The sequence below is a fragment of the Lotus japonicus genome, chromosome 3 (genome assembly GCF_012489685.1).
Source record: "Lotus japonicus ecotype B-129 chromosome 3, LjGifu_v1.2".
NCBI classification, from domain to species: domain Eukaryota; kingdom Viridiplantae; phylum Streptophyta; class Magnoliopsida; order Fabales; family Fabaceae; genus Lotus; species Lotus japonicus.
Genome location: NC_080043.1, coordinates 93,289,509 through 93,311,637, shown reverse-complemented (window position 1 = coordinate 93,311,637; position 22,129 = coordinate 93,289,509). Strand labels below are relative to the sequence as shown.

General features: G+C 36.4%; 1 protein-coding gene across 1 annotated transcript; it reads right to left on the bottom strand.

The window, feature by feature from the left end:
* Positions 1–15,243: 15,243 nt before the first annotated feature.
* On the bottom strand, positions 15,244–17,592 carry LOC130747558 (uncharacterized). The gene is made up of 3 exons (XM_057600530.1): positions 17,391–17,592; positions 17,206–17,271; positions 15,244–15,488 (listed from the first exon to the last, which is right to left on the bottom strand). Exons 1-3 carry the CDS (start codon positions 17,436–17,438, stop codon positions 15,441–15,443), a joined length of 162 nt encoding a protein of 53 aa, XP_057456513.1. The 5' UTR covers positions 17,439–17,592; the 3' UTR covers positions 15,244–15,440.
* Positions 17,593–22,129: the final 4,537 nt, after the last annotated feature.

Genomic DNA, 22,129 nt, shown 5'->3' with positions numbered 1-22,129 from the left:
CACAAGCCTGCATGACGATCAATCATATTTAAGTTTGAAATGTTAGTATTCTTATAAAGCTAAGTATTCAAACGAAAATGTATTTCATAAACAAAATTCGAATCCAATACTTAACTTGAATCAACCACCTATTAGCCGTGGAGATTGTTTTTACAAAGCTAGCTAGCCTCAAAATATCATGTACTTGATTAAGTGAAATATATATAGGTTTCTATCTCCAATAATGCATTTGCACCTGGGCATGTACTTCGCTGCTAATTTGTAGATAGACTAAATTCCCAATAGAATAACTCAGTGTGTTGTTATTGTCTCTCACCGGGTTAGATATGGAATCTAGTTTTGGGATTTCTGTTGTGGAAGTTTGTCACCAAGTCCCCCCTCCCCTACCATGTTCTCTGCTATTTCCAGGAAGGTTCCTATCTTGAAAATTTTCTATCTGGAGTTGTCAATTTGGCTCACCCCACCTAGCTAGCCCACTTTAAGCTCACATGGGTCAAGGCCAAAAGACCCCGCAAAATTAATTAAAAATCCCCAAAAGAAAAGCTCATAGTGCCAAAAGCCCTAAAAAGCCTTGTGGGTTAGGACCAGTCCATGAGCCTTGTATTTCGAAAAACTTTTATCTCTCTCGATCCCCCCTCTCTCCCCTCCTATATATCTCTCCTCTCTCACTCTCTCTCTCCCATGTCTCCCTCTCACTCCTTTCTCAATTTCTCTAGCTCGTGGGCTAAACGACCCGCCCACCCTGGTGCCACCCCGACCAACCTCAGGGTTAATTAACTCGATCTGTTTTGACTTGTACCCAACACAAATTTGGTGATGAACTGCACCGTGTGGTTCCGACCCTACTTGGCACCGATGTCGACCTGTTCAAATAATATCCACTATATAAGAAATGGGAATACGACATAGAATTAATAGGGAAATGACAATGATCACATAGTTGATCTACATGATCGAATTCAAAGCTTTCAATGTTGATCTATGACACTTAATGACAAATAGACAACATGTATATATATCTCGATGTTAAAATAATTCACCTTAAGAAACCATTATAAAAGAAACAAGACATGTAAACTTGAATAATTAACATTAATTAGCATTCCATGTCGTATACAATTCCAGTTAGACTGATACTTATTAGAGTAAAACTATATAACTGATGCAAATTTATAAAAAAATATTGCTTGTCAAGGTCCTAGATGAATTATGGAGACTTAAAGTCAGCTTAATCGTTACTGAAAGTGTAGCATTAGCCTTGCTACAGGATAATGTTGATGTTCGTCCTATGCAAACGTTAACTTGACCCTAAATCAACATTAGTGTAAGATTTTTACCTACTTAGCATCGGCTCATAACAATGCTAATTTTCGATTTTCTTCTGGTGATATATTTTAATAATGTAAATAAAAATATTTTTAACTTACTTTTATCAATTTTCAGCTTCATGAAAAAATCATGAGTTTAATTTCTATGGTGTAAAGAAAACTTTACACCGTCAACCATTCAGATTTCAATGATGTGAAAAAATCTCTCTTTTTATTAAATTTCATTAATTAATGTGACACATCCTTGAAATCTGATTGGTTGACGGTGTAAAAAAACTTTACACCGTCGGTGCATTATCCTTTTTCTCAAAAATCATATGATCACTAAAAATTAGGTTAAATATTTGATCACATTTCTTAGTACATCAATTAATATGAAAACCTCTACTGAATTTAAGAATGGAAATAAGGGGTTTGTTAAAAAATTAGGACAAATTAAACAGAAAATAAATAATAAAAATCTGCAAATTAAACACCCCCATTATATTGTTTCAAAAGTGGACAAAGATAAGATTAATGTCCAATGATAATAATTACTGTAATTATTGTGAAGCAGTTGCTATCAAATTCAATATGAAGCTAGGGAATATGTTCTTACTCTTCCTCCTCTATCCTTGATTCTATTTTTTTTTTCATGATATTTCCACCATAAAATTAATCTTATGAAACTTTGAAATTACATAAAATGAATAAACTTCTCGAAAAAAAACTATACATACGCATCATCCAAGAACTAAATTTGAACCAGATATTTAATAAAAAAAAGTATGGCTATTACTATGCTGTCCTAGACTTTATTAATCTCTATCCTTGATTCTTGGTGTTGAATGAAATCTATAACTTACTAAAGCTAGAGGGAATTGGCCACTGTTCATAAGAGAAAACCCGCAAGAGCCGGGTCACGGGTCGGGTATGGGTCGGTTTTTCCGGTACCTACACAAAAGATCCGAAACATGGTAGCTACCAGGTACGGACTATCTCTGCTGCAGATTACAAATCTTCTGTAATCTTCACCTCTTCCCCATTTGCCCCCCTTTCTCATCTTCTTTCTCTCTCAAATGCTTATCATGGCAGCTATAAAAACCCAAACCGTGATCAGCCATTGGCACCACTTGAGACATCGACTAATCCCTCTGATAGTCTTCTGGAAATACCTCTCAATCTCTTTTTTTCCCAACAAAGAGAGAGATGATTACCGGTAGCAGATCCATCTACGCGTTGAGAGAGAGGCGACGTCGGCTCTGTCTCTCAACCTGGAGCCACCGCCGGCAGACGAGCGAGCACCGGTTCCAATCAGCCAAGCTCAGCGACCGAAACACCACAGCCAAACACTCATCTAGGAGATCGGAGATGTAATCTGAGTTTCCTTCAGTCACCGCCCCGCCGCCGCGGTTAACTGGTCATGGAGGTGCTGCCGGAGCGGTTTTCTTGCAAGGTTTCGTGGCGGCAAGCGACAGCAGCCGTGGAAGAAGCTTGGCCCATCCACGACGGCTTGAGAAATGAGCAGTTTTCATCGCATGAAGGGCAGGGCGAGAGACGGTGATGGAGAGAGAAGGGCGTGAGTGGAGGAGAGAGTGGGTCTGAGAGTGAAGCTTACTTGAAAGATGAAGATGTTGTACTGTGAGATGTGAATAGGGTTTTATGCTACTGCTTGCTGTGTTGAGGAAGAGGAAGAATGTTGAATAATAGCATAAAACCCTAATTCGGATTGAACGATTGAATAGCATTTTTTTTTTTGCTTTTTAGAAGACATTGCTGATTGAATACCATTTTTCTAATCCGTATACATAGCCTTTTTAGAAGACTTTTTTAATCCGTATACATTGCAATTTTTTTAACGATTGAATAGCATTTTTTTACTTAGTGGGCTGGTTAGCACCTTTGCCCAGCCTAAAACCACAATAGTGACAAAAAAGTGATTCATAGTAAATATAAATAAATTAGATCAATAAAAAATTAGAAACTTATGTAAAATTATGTAGGTATCAATTTATGTCTACCAAAATAAAAAATGGATAAATAATCATATACTGTAAGTATTTTTTTGAACGCATATACTGTAAGTATTAATTTATGAAAAATTATTAATTTAACTATCATATTTTTTTTATAGGATATGAGTATCTATTACTAATATTTCAACAATATATATTTGAATTTTTTTTTAATTATTTAATATATTATACTGGAAGTGCAACTGTTTTGTGTATGAGGTGAAAAGAGAGAAGTAAGAATTTGGGTTATATATGAAGTTTTAAAAGGGAACCCTAATTTAGATTTGGGCTATTGAGAATTTAAGCCAGACCACTGAATAATTGTTTATTTACTAATTGTTTTTTCTAATGTAATTACAATCATATAATTAAACATCTTTAAAAGAAAACATAACGATTTGAAACGAAAAAAATAATGCATTTTGGGGCTCTATATTTTTTTCCATCTGTTTTGGGACTACGTTTTATCATCTAAGAAAAACAATTTTTCATAAAAATTTATACTTTCAATATAAAATTATGATACATAGATATTAATATCTGATAGTTTTTTTTACACTTGGAAAAATATTGTCCTCTTTTATTCAATACTACCTCATATATTGTGTATTTATTTTAAAATAATATTATATAATTTATAATGGTAATATCGATTAAACCGAAGTTCAATTATACGGTTGAACCAATGAACCTTAAACCGGTACCCTCACCGATTTGATCACCGACCCAATTCTGCTAACCTTGGTTGTTCCAACTAATTAATTTATGCTACATAAAAAATTAGTTAATTGCACCAGTAATAAAATATATATTGTCTTAACTACATATCGTATAAAATCAAGTAGTGGTAACATTGTTTTATTTCCTGTTTGTATACTTAGTTTTGACTACCGTGATCTGGTTTTGCTTCTCTTTCGTACCTCTTTTGTCCGAATTTAAATATTAATTAAATCTATATCTAAATTTTACTGTTATAAATATTAATTAAATCTATATCTAAATTTTACTGTTATAAATATTAATTAAATAAATTGTAGTTGGAGCATTGTTTTAATTTTAAAGTTAAAAAATAATTAATATAAATATATGAGTAGTTGGGATTCGATAAATGATAATAAAATAATGAACCGTTGTTGTATTAAATTAATAGCACTTTTTTCAACGAAATTAATGATTTAGACCCCGTGCGTATAATCACTAGTTGTCCCCATTTGCATTTGCAAATGAGTAGAAGGGACAAAATTGTCTTCTCAATTTCACAAGTACGAATGTTGTACCGGGTCCCGGTGGTTTCAGGGAATTATAACATCACCGTCATTGAGTCACCTATCCACTTAAAATGCAGCGTGATGCGGTGACGGTGATCGAGAGAGAGACACAGCCAGCCTTTGATTTGTTTGTGGCTACTAGTGGTAGCAGCAGGTGATCGAAGCTCCTACAGTGGACCCCATCGTACGAGTAGTAGGTATGCGCAGCACGTGATAGAAGCCCCACATGACATGACCTTAAACTCGCAACTCATCATGGATCATAAATACGTAGAATATAATGCATCAACAAATTCTTCAAAGTTCAAACCGCAAATGCATGCATTTAATTAATTAATTAATTAGTTATGATATGATGAGCTTTTTATTTTATTTTTTATAACTTTAGTCAATATATTAAAACTAAGCAGACACAGAACGAACAAAAGCATCCAGCCCCGGCGGTCCCTCCTTTATCCAAACCAAAAAAGAGGAAGCACCTCGAACTAAGAAGTCTGCGGCACAATTGCCAGAACGACAAACAAAAGACATATAAAATATGACAAATATTTAAACTTAGAGTTCATATTCAAAATATTAACATTGTGAACTTAATTTAATTTGTGTTTTAATTACATTGAAAAAATATTTTAACACTTATCTTGTCAGTGAATTATATACTAATTATATTAAAAATTATAAAACATGTATGGTCCGTGTCACTTTTTAATGTGTTTGATAATATTAAAATAATAGAACTTGTTATACATTTAATGAGCGTAAATCATCACGAGAGATAGATATGAAAAGAGGATCGATAAATGGTTAATGAGATATATAATAGTATGATGTATTTGAAAGAGGGATAAATAATAAAAATAGATGTAAAAGTGTACTTATTATGTAGTCTTCTTCTATGAACCATTAATAATATTAAAATTTGCATTATGATAAAATTAGTTTAAATAAATTCAACATCAATCACGGTAGAAGGTCCCATTATAATATTCGAAACATGACATTTGCGTATGTACGGGATTGAATGCATGTGCTTAAGGGTAGAAATTACACCAAACTAGAAAATGTCACTTTTTTTCTTTCTTTCTTTCTTTAATTTTGGTTACACTGGAAAATACTTTATTTTTTCTAAGACGGCAGGTAGAGACCACCACCTCGAATAATTTTTATTTCAAATGATTGTATATATTTTTGTATAGTTTTTTATTCTTAATATGATGTAGATTTTATAATTTTATTCCGACCTCCAAACAAAATATTCTAAATACGTTCTTTCTCCACATCAATAGTCTTTTTTAATTAACTTCTTTAATTACATTTAAGTGGAATGATAAAAAGATGTCCGTGGACATTTTTTACTTTTATGTACTGACCTTTTTTTATATTTACTTTCCTACGTGTGTGTATCTAATCTATATATACTTTTGAGAAAAGTTGGGGGTCCTTTAGGCGTTAGCATGTGGGAGGATGATTATATGATGGGTCCAACATGAAGAAAATTGTTGTCAAGAATCCAATTAATGGCAAGACAAGATCCCTTGAGGCTGACCCCAAGTAATGCTTTCCATCGAAACCATCAGCTGGACTCGGATTGGATACTTTTAGACCATGCATCATCATCCCAAGACTCGGAGTAGGCTCTTTATTGCCATTTTTGTGGCATAGCCATTAACGTGCTAATTAGAACAAGATAATTAAGGCTTAATTAATCAATGTTTGAGTGTATTTTCTGTTTTGTGAGTCATTTACATTAGCTTATAGGTGAATTCTGTGGTACCGGTAGGAAAATGTGGGTGTGGTGCCTCCATGTAGTCTGTCAAATAGAAAAGAGACATGTGGCAATTATTATTGAAGATTTTTAATTTTCCATCAATTTCCGTTTTTTCTAAAAATTTGAAATAATTTGTGACATTAATTTTGAGAAGGGTTTTTTAGCAATTGTTAGAAAATTGTCTCTAGTTAATATGCGTTTTTACCTAGAGACATTGCTGGTTTATATTCTATTGTTCTTGGTTCATCTTCAACACACTAGTAAACCCTAATCTCACACTTCTTCATCTTTCAGAGAGGAGGAACCCAAACATCACCCTTTTCGTCTTCCATTTTCGTTCTCTTTCACTGATCAATAAGAGATCCATAAATCGCACAACACAAGACATGAAGATGAACGAAAATGGATAAAAATGCATTCAAAAATCAAAACTTTATGAACATAAACCCAGTAATTTCTGAACACGGTTTCTGAAATTTGTTCAAAATTCAAAACTTTATGAAGATCAAGAGTAACAAATAGTACAAACCCAAGGCCAGAGAAACGAAACAGAGAAAAAAAGGAGAAAGGGAAACAGAGATTCAGACTCAAAGTTTGCATTTTTTGAGTGTTTTGGTGCTTGCTGGAGTTGGGAGGAGCGGCGTCGTCGGCGGAGGCGTAATCGGCGGCGAGAACGTCTTTGATGTTGTTGTTTGTTGTTGTTATTGTTGGCGTCTTGAGGAAGCTCGTACTGTGAGAGATTGTTCATACCGACACTCTTCCTCATCGAATCAACCACGACCCGAACAGTATGATCTCGTCGGAGACGGCGGAGCCAGCGGAGTCATCGGCGGCGGAGGAACGATTCATCATCGGATCGAGCGTTGCTTCTGGTGAACTCAACTCGAATCTTTTTGGAGTGTTTTGGTGTGGCCTGAGTGGGGTGTTTCATTGACATGGTGAGGGGAAAGAGGATTTAGGGTTGAAAGAGGAAGTTGGTGGCTTTGAGAAAGAGGATTTAGGGGAAAGAGGATTTAGGGTTGCTGGTGAGGGAGAAGATCTTCTCTGCAACTTGTCTCTCCTCCTTCCCATAAGAAGAACAATTGTAATATCACTTGAATGGGAAGGAGGTTAAAAAATTAATTTTACAGTGGTAACTGATTTAGTTAGGGACCGATTAGTAATTATATAAACTTTTTTTTCTAAAACAATATTATTTAAAAATCAATTCAGGATAAATGAAAAAGACACCTCACTTAGTACATGTTTTGTTGCTACTGGTCCAATTAGGCAGAGGCACCATACCTGCATCTGGGAGGAGGCACCACAGCAGCCACCTAGCTTATAAGTGTGCAAGTTTATATTTTAACAGAATAAAGAGTTAATAAATGTGTTTTTTTTCCTTACCGCTAATCCTCCACAATATACAATCATGTTTGAGTTGTAACGAAAAAGAGAAAATCATATTTGAGTCGAAAACATTTACATTACATCTTCATTCACAAGACTCAAACCTAAAACATTGATTTAAATGAATCAAACATGTATCATGTGTCATTTGAACTAACTTCTCATCGGTATAGATAAAGTAGCTTATACTTTTCAATTAATAGTTTAATATATATTTTCTCTTATTTTTAACCTTGAGATTTTAATAATATACATAATTTAATTATTCCTTCTAAATTACTAATACAACATTTTGAATAATCCTAAATAAATCATAATTAAAAGGACTTTAAATAATTTTAGTTAATATGTGGTTATTACTAGCTATTTTTTGGGCTATATACTTTTCTCAAATTTAGGCTTCCAGAACAACTTTATATAAAGCACACAATTAAAAATCCTAACGTTTCATTCAAACTACCCTCGAATAAAAGTAAACATTAGTGGGATTATAGGTACAAGAAATTATTTCTTATCCTTAATGACTACATATGATCATCAATCAAATACATGAGTACGACAGTACATGATTGATTATTCCTAGCCAGGTTAACAGTGATATATCTATCCACTCACTATGGCCTTTCTACCTCAACCTTCTTTCTTTAACCTCTTCACCAAGTTGCCCTAAATTCTTGATAAAAGAGTTTTATCACTTATAAATGTCCTACTTAAATCAAACAGTATTACCTCAACAGAGGACCCAAAAAAAATAACAATAAATCGTTTATATATGTTTAGTTGTTTACAATATCATTTGCAGAATCAATGGCTAACAATATGAGATGAATTTTTTATTGGAAACAATGACTTGAAAAAGATTATATAATAGTTACATTCGGGCTTTGTTTGGATTTAAGTTTGGCACCTTAACATCAACTTGCCTCATTTGTAACTTGATAGTTGATATCATCCTATATGTAGATGTTTTTGAAAGTACATTCACTAAGCTGGCCTAAACCATTCAACTCAATTGGCCTCAATACATAAGTGCCATTCTCTCCTTATTAGCTGTTTTGGGTGAGGGATTTTTTTCTGCTCTATGCATCCTTCACAATTTGGGTCCAAGCTGAATCGTTCACGGCTCTGCAAACTTTAACTCAAAGTATTCAAACACATACTCTATAACCTAATCTTTTATCTATTTTTCACATGGAGGATAGGAGACAATTTTTCATATTGCGTGTAGACTTCTCCATTTCTAAATGTCAATGCCATGACTCATAATTAAAGAATAACAAAACATAAAATATACTAAAAACACATCTTGGAAAATTGTAATCCTCATTGAAAATTGATAAACTAGTAATTTGCAAACTTTACAAACTACATTCATATTACACAACATCGGATCCAACCATCCACCTTGTACTAGACACCAGAATTTTTTTTTCTTTTCAGAAAAAGAAAGAATGAAAAAATAATCATTACTCAAACTTGATTCATAATTTTCATTAATTTTTATAATCATTTCCCTAATATAGTAATTTTCTCTAATAAAAAAACTCCCCGAAAATTAATAATTAGGGTAAAAAAAAATACAAATACAAAATTACAAAAAAAAAAGTTAGTGGTGATTCTATTTCCCAGGAAAACCGAGTTAACTCAGCACACTGGATCGTCATTAAGCAACGGCCACGATTCTCCGCCACTACTTCTGACATCAACGTGGCAACGTCTCTGAGAATCTTCAAACCGGTGTTCGGGTCGGGTCATGACCCGAAGAAGCTCTTCGAAAAGCGACTCATCGCAGGGGATAGCGAGCGGGCCGTGGTTGCAGAACCCGTACTCCTCCTCCGCCTGCGCCAGAAGCTTCTGGAAGATCGGGTGATTCAGGCACGTCGTCCGCACCACGAACCTCCTCTTACTAGGCCCCACGCACACCGTAACGTGTCCCGCCGGGACATCGGGCGTCGCTAGCTGCGCCTTCGTCCTCCACCGGAGAAGCATTTGCCGGAGGCGCACAATGCGGCGGATCTTGCTGCAGTTTCCCGTCGACGGCGACATTTGAGTGGTTTTTTTTTTTTGTTTGAATTCGAATATGGAGTTTCAGTTTTGGAAGGTGAAATGCGTTGGAAGCGTGAGTGTATATATGGTTTGTGAGAATTGGAAATGCCACTGGAGTTGGAGATAATTACGAGATTGTGCCTGTTGGCTCTGTTGAAATCAAGCCCATGTGATGTGACAGTGTTTTTCTTATGGGCTTTGGTTGAGCCCTCTTCTTTTTTTCTTTTGCATCTTATCGTGCAATGCAGTGTACTAGGTCTACTTTTTAGAAAGCTGAAATTAAAGGTAATGTGTTAACTTTTTATCCATAACATTGTTTATTATTGCATAAACACTTTATTACTTTCAACTTTGAGCTTTTTTGAATTGGTTTGTTTTCTATAGATAAGATTTTGGATCTATGATCAATAGTGATGCAATTATATAAAGTGGGAGTGGTATTCACAATGAAACACTAAGAGATTGAGTTAGATTTTAAAAAATTGAATGACCCTAGTCTTAGTTGGATATTGTATGTGAATATGTCTTTCTAGAAGGGTTCCTATAGGAAAATTGATTAGGGGTCTGATTACCACAATATTACCTAAAAAAACACTCTAGTTGAATACATATGTGATTTTCAGTTGACTCCAACTAAATTCTAACAAGAGATAGGGAGCTTCTTAGGGCATGTTTGTTTTTGGGCTAGTTTCAGGTGGATTGTCTTGTCAGGTAGGAATCTCGAACTCCTAAACACTTTTTTTCCAATGGAACTCTTGAGTTGGATTGAAATGTCCTTGAAGAGATTGGACATTCCAATGCAGCAAACACGGTTTTCAATTGAAAACCAAACAGAGTAATGATATATACACACACCTCACACCTCATTTTTAAAACACTTCATTTCCATCTTTTTTTATTTCTATCTCTCTCATCTTATCATCTATCACATCTCATATTTTCTCTCTCTTACTTTTTCTTTTCTTCCTATCTCTCTCACCATTTCACCTCTCCACCTCAAAAAAGAGGTGTGGATGAAACATTACTCGACCAAACATGAAACGTATGTGAAGAAGGTGTTTTCCCTTTTCGTTTAGATTAGGGGTGTGTTTGGATTTCAGTTGAGATCAATTTGAAAGCACTTTTAATCAAACGGAACTTAGGAGTTACTTTCACATTCGCATATTAGAATTCGTGTTTTTCAGTTGAAACTATCTTGGAACGCGTATGAACTGAAAACCAAACACACACTAGAAAATCTTGACAAACACTACTATAGGAACATGGAAATTGATTGCGGTGTTCAATTCTCACAATATTGGCTTCCTAAAATCATACGGATATATTGTTTCCTCATCAACGGTCGACTGATTGGTTTGCTAGACCAAATGTAAATCAAGGCAATGTGATTATGGTAATGATGGAGCCAATTGCAATACTTGGAATAGGGATGATTTTATACCACTTATGTAATGCAATAGTGTTGGGCACACTATAAGAAGATGGCCAACTTAGGAGAAACATATGCTCACTTTTGTATTCTTACTTTTGGATTCTTGAACTGATTTAGATTTTTCTACTTTCACTCCATTTTCAATGAATATATAAACGTTTCCCCAATTAATATTTGTTAAGTACAATATAATTCTAACTTATTTAAATGTTTTGGTTTTGTTTCACGAATTAAGTGTGTGTTTGTATCCATTTGATTGAATGGATATACTTTTTCTCAATCCAACCAACTTTGTTCCGTTGAAAAAATAGTCTTGAAAAACCAAATATGTGTTAGTTGAATACAGTTTCAAATGAACACCAAATACAATTAGTTCTATACATTTGTAATGCATGTCTATGAGCCACCATGATTGGTCAACTTATAAATGAACAACTTAATTATAAGATAAAATAAGAGAGATGAGACTAGCCATTTGTACAAGTTTGACCTCCTCTTACTGGATCCTTCTCATTTTTTTAAAGGGGGAAAAAGGGAGGAACGAGATATCGTGAGCAGAACCATTTTTTATTTTGAGTTTAGAAAAGAAGCAATCAAGGCTTTACTTTATCTGTTGCTTAATTAACTAAATAGCATCACGTAATTACATGTGCTTGCCACAATAAATTATTATGTTCCCTTCCATCTAGCATTGAGATCATGGAACTCAGAACCTGATCTTTGTCTTTGAGCTGCATAAGATCCAAACTACATGATAAAAATTTCTGCAGCAAATCTTCTAGTTTTGATTATCCTGCGAATTAGATATATACTGTTTAAGTTTAACTACCAATCAAGTGTACAAAAAATGGGAACTAATGCATGCGAACCATTATTGATTAAATGAATAATGAGAAGAACATTGCGCCGTTGAGTACCAAAAGAAGTAATAATTTTGATTGGAATTGATTGGCTACAGAAACTGTTTGGTTTTAGAAATTATGATCTGAGTACAAAGTGGGGAGGATTGGTGGGAACTTTGGCATAATACAGTGTATGTTTCCAACTAACAATATTTTAAATAACTACTCACAACTTTAAAATGATACATGATTCAAAAATAGTGCTGCATGTTAAGTTCTAAAACAAAAATAGAGCTATCGGTTTTGAGTTCTTGTCTTATGGATGGAGTCTCATGTTAGAAGAGTCTCATCATAATATAAATGTTTTTAACTCAAACATAATTGTCTCCAATAGAGGATGTATTATGTCAAAAGAACAAGAAAAATTCATTGTGTACCACCCTTCTATGAACAAAGTATAAATATTTTATATTTTTTTTCTTTTTTTACATTGGAAAGATAAATTGATCCATTAAAAAATTGATCCCTTACTTTCTTCACTTCAACTCATATGTTTCCTAACTATTACCACTTGAGCTATCGTAGATAACAAACTAACTAAATTTTTATTAATAAACACTATTTATAGAGTAATAGAAGGATTTGTAGAAATATTTATTGGAGACCAATGAAGACATGAAATAAAAATAAAGGTGGGACCAGGAGAAAGATTCCGTGATAACCCTCACTGCTCAGGTCAAATTATATTAGCTTCTGTTGTTTTCTAGTAAAATACACAAAGTAGGAGGCAAACGTGGGAAGACAAAATCAACTGCATTTCCTGTTGTGATGTTTTATTTTCCTAATCTCGTGATTTTCCTGTCCCCAGTATCATTTTAACACAGTAATCCTGATTAGAATATAAACATCATTGGTGTGATCTTGGAATATATGCTGGCCCCAGCATGAACAAGGAACAGAGAAAAATGAAAAGAAAATAGTTGCAGCTGTGGAGAGAGAAAAAAAGGTTAACCGTTTTGCTTTTACTACATTCCTCTCTTCTTTTCATGGTTGAAATAATTAAGCAATGCACGGCCGTTTTGGTTATTACCTCTTTGCATTAAGGCAGTCGAAAATTAGCGAATTGGCAAGCACACATTGACTTAATTGGTAAGGACAAGACACTTTCATCTTGGCTTTATACTTGATTATCGCTGTGAATGTGAAGATTGTGTTGTTGGGGGGTCTGTAAATGTAGACGATATAGTCCTGTAAGCATGTCATGACACATGATAATGGCCGGAGTTGAAATCACTCAAACTTTCATTCTTCAAAAAAAAAAAAAAGTAATAAAACAATTAATAAGGGTTAAAATGGAGTCAGTGAAAAAATTGGTATGTTGAGTTATAATAGTGTGCTTGGATTGGTGATGGTGTTCAATACAAAGAAGGTTAACTCCATAAAGTATACTTTGTGGCCTCCCTAGAAGTGTGATATAGACTTCTTACCGCATAACCAAACATTTTAGATTAGAAAAAATGATTTTGTGAGATTTAATCATGGATCCGAACATGATTTTAAACCATCTCCGACCAACTTGTCTATATCTTCTCTTAATCCAAGATTTGATTTGTTAGTTCTATATCTCATATGCTAAAGAAGATCATAATCCAAGCTTCATGTATGATTCGAGTTCCAACCTCTTTTAAGTATAAAAATATAATAGCTCAAATGTCAGATAGACAGAATTGAGAGGAATTAGCCAGAGAAAATCCAAATCAACCCATTTAGAATTTCTTGAAGTACTCATTCCTAATAAACAAAACTGCTATTCCAGCTAGTTCTTAACTTTTTGTTCTTCAGATGCATGGGACTCCCAGACAGGTGACAAATAGCAGAGTCAGGCAGTGTTCCATGCAATACCTGAGTTTTTTCATGGAAAGCATTGATGCTTTGAGATATACCATCAAACTGTATAGGATCCATTAATATTTAGGGAGAAAAAAGACCTTTTGAAACTTTGAGGATCGCTTTCCCTTTCCATCATGTTTAAGGCTTCAAAATGTTGTCCTTCCTTACCTTTCATTCATCTGAGCAAACAATTTATGAAGGACAACATTAGTTGCAAAAGTTATAGAGAATGTGAAAAAAATTAAGTGTTCAGATGTTATCCAGTGGCGATTTGTTTGTTTCTCTATTCAGTTGGGGGGAGAAGCATAACACTGGTCAATTCTAAGAAATAATCGGAAGTAACACAACTCGCTATCCAAATTACTCCTTAAAAAGCCTGAATCAGTAAACCGGTTATTAAACTGAACTAGTCTCCCTTTTAAACACAACCTGGTTCTAAAGGTGCTAAAATCTGTTCAGAAATCTTAATTATCCAAACCATTTTCCATATTCAATTTTTCTAGACAGAAAAACGAACTAGCAGAAGTTCTAGTTTTCATTAAAAAAAAAAAAACTCAATCCCACTTTCACTGTTCCTGATTCTTCCCACGGTTTCAGCAAAACAGTCACTGTGTCAGAGGCAAATTATATGGCACAGTTTGATTCTGATTGCGCATCTGAAGAGATTTTATCTTCTATAGCTGGTCAGATTTTGCTAGTGTAGTGGCTAGGAATAAAAGTGCTACTAGGTGTAGTTGGCATGGAGGAAGGCATTCAAAAAGATTTTGTAGAAGATAGGGCGACAAGATGATTTAGGGGCAGTGACTAGTAGGAGATCCTTGGAGTTTTGTCATCCAAGTTGTGGCTATGCACAGAGCAAAGGATTCAATCAGAGAAACGCTTCAATGGTGGAGTAACCTTTCTAGAAGGCTAACAGGTTTTCAACAAGTAGATCCTTGGAGGCTTGAAACTGTTTATTAGTTTTGTATACAACCCACTTCTAAACCAGTTTGAAGTTGATTCGGCAGATCAAAACCAGATTTGATTTAAAGACCTGGTTTAATTTTCAAAACCAAACTAAATTACTGGTTTTATTTGGTTTGGTTTGGCTGTTGTGTGAATCTCAACTGTGCTCACCCCTAGAAAATACAGTGCTTGACTCAATTTAAGAACGAATATGAAAATTAAAAATGCATAAGTAACCTGGTGTTACTTTCGGGTAAAACGCGAGAATATTCAATGAAAATATTTTTCCAGGCATTAAGCAAACGACAACCAAGATGTAACTGGCACCTTGCAATGTAAACTTGGAACTCAAAGTAAGACAGTAATTATTAAAACAATGCAAAATCGTGAAAATTGAACATTTTCATAGTGCACTAAATTCAACGCATCATGGCTATCGAACGGTTAAACCAGGAAAAAAATGGGATAAAACATTGCAGTTCCTCGAGATGAATTATTTCAGTATTCTACTCAATGCATGCTAGGGATCTCATTGCTTTCAGTGATGAGCCTTGGCATGAGCTTTCTGTTGAGACTTGGCTTTTGCCTGAAAGGTGAACAAACATGATATCATGAATCTAACAGCAACAACGACATGTTAAAAAGCAGAAGTTCTTCAAAGCACACCATAAATCATCATAAAACATGTAGAAGCAATGTAAAGCATTTTAACTTACCAACATGATCTAGAAATAACAAATGGAAATGGAAATGGAAATGGCATAGCATAACAATTCATGCCACTAGAGTTTAAGTTCTAACATAGGTAAGCAAAGATACTTGAAAAAGGCAGAAGTCTAAATGAAGTGTAGACATGTAGTAGTAAATCCAAATTACCAAACAACTTGGGGAAAAAAAACTGTGTTGTGTGCGGACGGATTTGCACACTAGAAATAAGTAGATATCGGGCACATACCAGATAAATAGCGGACCAAAGAGTGCTTAATATGGGAAGCAAGAAAAAAGGACCAAAAAGGTGATATTTTGGTCAAAATGATCTCAATACTAGTATCATAATTGTCAATCATACGGCTGAAGATAGAAAAAATAAGTTGACTTGCTGAAAACGTCATATATAAGTAGGCTCGAATAAAATCATGTAAACACGTCAAATTCATGTGCTCTGTTTGTATGTCATGTTTTAGAATCCAGATTTGTTTGTGTTCTGTTTCTAAATCCAGGAATTTCACATAAATTTTGTTTGGGTTCTACTGTGTTGTGTTCATGCTCTCAAATGTAACGATAACTCTATAAACAACAAACGACTGAAGCTGCAAAAACATGTTTTTGCTGAAATTTGATGATGAGCTTGATCATGATAGGTTTTTTAGATATTATTTTTGTATTAGGCAAACATACAAGTGTACCAGTCAACTTTCCAGAGGCTTCATGAGTTTACAGACTCTCAAATATAACAACCTTGATCAGTGACAGTGTAAGCAGTCCATTGATGATGCTGGGAAATTACTCACATACTATGAGTTAAACTTAAAATATCAACAGTCCAGATCAGATGTCCATTTTAATGCAATATTATAATCTAAATTTAATCTAATGACATGTATTGCTATGCTTTGCCATGTGTTATTTTTAATAAATTCTTTACTACCCTCATAGTGCTGAATACATACCAATCCCATATTTCCATTTGTTATTTCTACATCATGTAGTGAATATAGTGCTGAACAAATAGTTGATGTCAAGATCTGTTCTAAAGCCCAGAAGTTGAACTTACATTTTATCAGTGTTCTATAGTTTATATTTTGTGCTTTCAGATAACAGAAAATCCCTCAACCAATGGACCCAGCAAAAGGACTTCACTCAAGCTAGGATTGCAGAGTGAGTGAAATCAGTTTAATCCAGCTTAAAATCAAAATTGCTTAAACATCAGCTATTTTGCTTTGACAGAAACAGAATTTAGAAATAGGAAACAACATCAATCTGATTGGTAAGGGAAACCCCGGAAAAGAGATAAGGAACACTATTGTATCTCAAAGCTACTAAAAGCTATAAACTAATCCAAACGGAGCCTTAATCCCACTCAATATGAATGTAATGATTATAAATAAATAAATAAAAATTGTAAACCGCAATGCAACTCAGAATCTCAGATCAACACTGGTTCCTAATTCTTTTCTAGATTTATTTAGATCAGTGAAACTGGATCAATTGAAATTTAGATCGTTAAATCACAGTGCCAAATTGCAGAAACCCCCAACCCTAACGATTGGGAGCACAGAAGAACGAGGGATTCGGAAGAATACCTTGACGTACTTGAGCTTAATGGCTCCATAAACGACACCGACAGAGAAAGCAGAAACTCGAGCAACCTGCCAATACAAAAAAAAAACTCAAAATTAAAGAAAAAAATCATTCAATTTGGATCTTCTTCTTCTTCTTCTTCTTCTTCTTCTCGGGAAACAGATAAAAAGGGAAATTGAATGCGTACCAAAGCTAGGGTGCTGGTACCAGAATAAGGCCCTGGTGGTGGTGCCATGAGATCAAATGAAGAACAGAGTAGTAGAAGGAAACGAAACGATTTACGAACGAAGAAGAACGCAAGACACTCACTCGCTGCTCTCCTCCACAATTGTCGATTGTTGAACCCTAGCTTGGTAGAACCAGAGAATAAGACTGTGACTCAGTCTCACAAACTCGCACGATGTCGTTTCGTTTGCTGAACAATAATTTTTTCCTTTCAATTCTTGACCCGACTCACCAAGAAGCCCATAATAATTTGGGTTCCAAGTCCATCAATTTCTTACACTCTTTGATTTGGACAATGTTTTGGGATGCACCCAATTTTTCAATATTCCAAAAATGCTCCTAATACACACTTTTACTAAGAGATACAAAAACAAACGGAACGGATCGTTGATTTAGTGGTAGGTAAGTTAGATCTCTGTAAAGGTGTTGCCATAAGATTGAACTCTGGGACAATTTTTTTTGTAACTTACTGTTCCACATTAGCGTCTGCAAACAGAATCAGATCGCCTACCAAAACCAAGATTTATAGAGGTCTCCTCAAACAAGACAAACCAGCTTTTAAAAAGCTTTATCTACTACAACTTCAACTAAATGTCCAGGTCTTTCAATACATAACACAAAAATATGTGACGAAATATGGTTTACTTGTCTAATACCTCTTGAGGGAGTAAGAAGAATGAAAGCCAATATCATGAAGAGTATCCACATAAAACTCAAATGAAGGCAGCCATTAAGTCTTCTCAAAATCAATATTGATAATCATCTAACATTTATTGTTTATTTTATGACTGTTTACACGGATTTTTGGTAAACAAATATCCTCTTAGTTCGACTAAAGGAAGTTTAGATTCGGGGTCCTTTTGAGAAAACGCTTTGCCAAAGTGTAGTGTGTGAACGAGTGTATTCTCGACAACAATAAACAACTCAAACGAAACTGGACTTTATTGAATATGAGTCGATTACAAAACAGTCAAGCAAACTAAAATAGCATGAAAGCAAATTTCGACAAAACAAGCTACACACAAGAACTGGAAATCAACAAACTGAAATGCAGGGAAACTAAAGCGTTGGTTCTGCAACATACTCCTCCATCATCACGTTCTGCTCTCAAAGTCTCATTGATGCGGACGTTTAGAGCTTTTGGTGAATTTTCAGAGTTTTTAGTTGGGAACCACTTCTTCTGCTGCTGCTTCCTCTATTTATATTGTTCTTTCTGCCCATGTTCTTGGCGGTTTTCCTTGGATGCACGATGGCTTCGTGGGTTTTGAATTTTGGCGCCATACCCCACGTTTAGCCGATGGTCTTCGCGCACGTGACTCTATTGCCACGTGGATGGTTCTGAGTCGTGGGCAACCGTTGCTATTCGTGGCATCGTGGGTGTACACACGTGCTTGTAGTTGCTTGTTATTCGGTAACTGCCTCTTCCATTAAGATGATCGAGATTTCTTCATCTTCTGAGTGTGTCGAGTTATGGCTTTTACTAACTTGTCTTTGAGGGACATCGTGTGCTGAGTTGCCGGCTTCGCCCAACCCTTTCTGTCGAGAAACCACTTTTGCACCATGGTGTCGAGAATTGTAGTACTTGTAATTTTGGCTTAACAATTGCCCCCCAAAAATGTTGGTTGTCGATTGCTTTAGCTCAAAGACACCAAGCATTTTTTTTTTTATATCGCAGCCGTTCGATTCCAACGATTCAAATGCTTTGTGCTCTCGACCATTCGATCTTCGAGTCCAATCGGCAGCCATAACGTCTGATGACTTCTCCACTAGCTGACAGTTATAGCCTTTTTAGGGCCATGATTTCACCTATGCCAAAAAGCTGAGAGGTGACATGAATTAACTAATAAAATAATCGCTTGGACCCCAAATTTTTATAAATTGCTGCTCAATGCGGCTTGGGTTCCGTTTTCCCTTCCGTTTATAAATACCCTTTCGGTATTCCTTGTTCAAGCTTTACTCTTTCCTCCAACCTGCAACTTCTTCTTCCAGACTTCATCACTTCATCTTCTTCCGTCTTCTCTGAAATACTTACTGCGTCTTTCAATGGCTTCCAATCCTGAGCAAACCATTCCGTTGGCCACTGAGCTTAAGCTGGATGAGTCCAAGCGCGTGCCAATCCCAGAGCCTCCCAACGAAGCAGAGAAGAGAGCTATATGGAAATCCCAGGTACTCATTCCTTTCTCTGTTAATGGTACTTTACGCGCCATTTTGGGCCCTTTGAAAGTAGTGAAGCATGATAGGCCCAATAGTCTCCCTGAAGAACATGAATCATTTCACCCTAGCGTTAGGGGAGAGGAGCTCATTTTGGCATTTCAACCCTCTTACCGTATGCCATTTCTTTCTGACCCAAAACGAGCCTTTCGTTCAGCCCCTCCTAACCCTTCTGCTAACGACAAGGCCTACCTGAAATGGTTAGATAGGGTTGAGGGAGATAAGAGACAACACTGGAAGGATGTAGGGATTCTCGACTTGATTCAGCTGTCGAGATCTCCAATCTCGTATAACCCTGCTATGCTGCTGAGTGCACTTTATTTCTGGGAGAGGTCCACTAATTGCCTTCATGTTCCCTTTGGTATGATCACCCCCACCCTCTTGGATGTTGCTGCTATCACCGGGTTGTGGCCCATTGGTGATGATTATCACTCTGCACCTGCTCCTGTTAAACCCATCTCGATCCCTACTGACAACGTTTCTTTTAGTCGATTCATTAAGGACCATTATGTCGAGAGTGGTGAGGTGTCTGATGCTGAACATGTCGCTTTCTTGCTGTATTGGCTGTCTGCTTATGTCTTTTGCACCAAATCTTTGCGCATACCTGCCAAGCTTTTGCCTTTAGCCAATCTGCTTCACGAGGGTCGACAATTTGCTATGGCTAGGCTCGTCCTTGGCAACCTGTATCAAATGCTGAATGAAGCTGTCGAGGATATCCGGAATACTAAGACCGTCTCTCTGAATGCGGCTGGACCACTTTGGCTGTTTCAACTTTGGTTGAATGCAGTCTTCGAATCTCTTCTGCCGGTACAAGATAATCCTCTAACTGTTTCTAACACCAGGATCGATGCCCATAGGCTCGAGACCCTGACCCCTGCTTATGATGCGTCGAGTTTCGAAGCTGATTTCAGGAAGTACTTTACCATGTTTCTCGAGCTGAAGCACTACCGTTCCAGTTTCTCTCCTTACAGCAAGGCTATTCGTGGCCCTTTCTGGCTGAGGAATTCTTATCCTAATGCCTCTGATTCTGCGTTGCCCAAGGAGCACCACATCATACTTTGGAGGACCCTCTTATCTCCTAGGGTTTTAACTGTGGGCTTTGCTAGCAGTGACTACACTCTATGTGGCTACAACCCTCAATTGGTTTCTCGACAGTTTGGGCTTAGCCAAGTTCTACCCAACACTTTATTTGACAAGAGTCTAGTCCTGTACCCCGGAACTATTAAGAGGGCTTCTGTTTTCGACACGACTGTTCAGTTTTATAACAAGAGACTCCTCAACCTGAGCCCCTTCACTTACGCTCCTTCATATTATGCCACTAATGCTTTCAAAGCCTGGTGGTCTGAGTATTGGGCTCAAATTTCGAAGCCCCTCGTCGATTGTCTGCAATGCATGACAGATGCTTTTCTTTTGCAGAAGCAGGATCCGAAGAAGACCAAAGGTATGCACCTGGCAGAAATTCGATCTTTTCAAGAGTTCTTTGGTGTGGTATATTACCCAACTCTTCGCCTTCGAGATACAGTTGCGAAAGCGGCCCAAGTATTAAGGCAAAAATGGGAACTTAAAGCCAAGAAATCCAAGTTAGTGGTTCCTCCTGGTGAGGAAGGTCTATCTTTTGTTATTCGAAAAACTGGCTTTAGGTTCCCGTCTTTGCCTACGAGTAAGTTTGCATTGGCTTTTCCACCGGTCTTGCCTAAATGGGTTGACCATGTAAACATAAATGTGTTGGCCAATCAAGCTCTACCTCCTCGAAAGCGAGTGACTTGGACTAAGTACCACCTATGGAACTTTCCGTATCATGTGCCCGTCGAAATCTTCAACCACATATCGCTGAACATGCGTATTGGTCAAGGTAATACTTCGACTTGGCCTTGGTTTTCCTGTTTTACTTCTTAATTTTTCTTTTGTTTGCAGCTGAAGTCATTATTCGACCAGCTCCTCAAGTTATTTCCCCAGTGGCTCATTCCTCCAAGGACAAGCCAGTCGTGATTGAGGATGATGATGATGATGATGAAGATGATGATGTCAGTCTTGCTGACAAGCTCAAGGTACTTTCCTCATGCTTTTACCTTTTCCTTTTCGATTTCCTTGGATTATGGGCTGACGTATTTTTCGACAGAGTCGAAAACGAAAACCTAAGCCTGTTGCTTCGGCCAGTCAGAAGAGGGCCAAGGGGGTTGGTGTTTCCACCCCTAGTGGGGCTTCTAAGTTGGCATCTGATGCTCAAACAGAAGTCGATGACAAAGAGGGTGGTGGCGGCGCCGCCATTCAGGTATGTTCTCCATTCTCGAGGGTACCTTGTGACATTTTTAACCCGTGGTTTCCTAATCTGAGTCATCTCTTGTTTGTTTTGTTTCCTTTAGACTGATGTTCATGAGCACTCTACTTCCAATCCTTCATCCCGTGAGAATTCCCCAGCTCCCATTCCTGCAAAATCCAAAACTGAAGGTGTCGAGAAACCTCCCAAGGCCGCATCCTCAGCTAAAAAGA